A 1,502-nucleotide genomic window follows, 5' to 3' on the forward strand; every position below is an offset into this window, starting at 1 on the left:
CTTGTGATTTAGTTGAGGGCTGTTTTATTGCCGTTACGCCACTTCATATTTCCCTCTCCCTTCTCTTTTTCCCCTGATGCACTTCACAAAAAATTTACTGCCGCTAATGTTGCTTCGTTGACGCTTTGCCGCGCGCATTCCTTTCCGCGTATTGGTATTAAGTCGATAAAATCCACATATCTTTTTTCCTATGCTCATTTATGTTTTTCTCCTCCTCCTCCTCCTCCTCCTCCTCTTGCGTGCAGTACAATATATTAGACAGGCAGACAGACGCACACACAAACTTAAAAGGAAAATAGAAAAGAGAAAAAAGAAACAGACAGGACAACAGATAATAATAATAATAATAATTAAAAAAAAAACAAAGCCGCTCGAACTCTGGAGTAATCTTCTGAGATCTATTTTGAAAAGTACAGGGGAGGGGGCAATAATAAAGGCGAAAGAAGAAAGGAAGAAAAAGTGCGTGAGGGAAGCAAAAAAGAAAAAAAGGGGAAAGAAGGAAGAGGAAAATTACATCTATGCCTCGTACACTTTTTAAACTTTCCAACGATGATTATGAAGCTCAAGTGGACTGCCGTCCAGTCCGGCGACGGCGGCGGGGATCGTCTGGATTTGAAGAATCAGCAGCTGATTTTACCATAAAGTCCCCCAACATTATCCGCTGGAGTGGTAACATTGCTCTCATTGGTAAAACTCTCTTTACACTTTGGGGAAGACTTCTTGACAGTTATCGGCGGCCTTTGGGATCTGAGGGAACTTCAACGGCAGCTGCTCCTGATGGCACATTGCCATTCGTCGTGGATACGAATGATGGTCGCGTGGCGAAGCGTAAATTAACCTCAACACAAATACCGGATGATGGGATTTGGCAGAGTACATTTGGTAAAGGGGCTTCACTAGAGGTTATGTTCACTTATTTATATGACGCTGTTGAGAACTTGGACAGTGCGGCGTGGTTGATTGCTTTTGGTATTATTGATAAACTTCATCTTCAGTACGCACTTCACACACATCGGGGACGGGAACGAATTTCAGACTCTGTGGCCGCTTACCACTCCGGTGACGTGGCTTCTGCTGCTACTGCTATTGCTAACAATAGTAATAGTAATGATAATGTAATATCAAATTACCCGTCCTTTCGCTTTTTTCTTGGTAACACTTGGAGGAATCTTTTTGTGGCATATGGTCTTGCGTTAAAGTGGCACGCTGATGCCGCAGTAACATTTGAGTATTTGGTAACCCTTCTTCCTTATGCTTCAACGCAGATGCAACGGTATCTTTGCAAAACGACCGCGCGTGTTGAGCGGGAAATGCTTCGGGCACTGGATTTTAATGTCGCTGTGGAGCTCCGTAACGTGAGGGAATTGTTGGACGTTTTTCTCACATCTGTGGAGCGTATGTGCCTCTCCGCAGCCATTGAAAAATGAGGTTTATATTATTATTATTTTTTTTGAAAAATTTTTTCCCCTTCATGGAGCTCTGAATTTTGATTATTTTTTTTT

At 42.5% G+C, this 1,502-nt stretch overlaps 1 protein-coding gene across 1 annotated transcript; it reads left to right on the top strand.

Moving 5' to 3' along the window:
- Positions 1 to 518: 518 nt before the first annotated feature.
- On the top strand, positions 519 to 1,427 carry TEOVI_000444600 (uncharacterized protein; the record flags this gene model as incomplete). The annotated part of the gene is made up of 1 exon (XM_067227215.1): positions 519 to 1,427. One exon carries the CDS (start codon positions 519 to 521, stop codon positions 1,425 to 1,427), a length of 909 nt encoding a protein of 302 aa, XP_067083316.1.
- Positions 1,428 to 1,502: the final 75 nt, after the last annotated feature.

The sequence above is a fragment of the Trypanosoma equiperdum genome (assembly GCF_001457755.1).
Source record: "Trypanosoma equiperdum strain OVI genome assembly, contig: ctg_904, whole genome shotgun sequence".
NCBI classification, from domain to species: domain Eukaryota; phylum Euglenozoa; class Kinetoplastea; order Trypanosomatida; family Trypanosomatidae; genus Trypanosoma; species Trypanosoma equiperdum.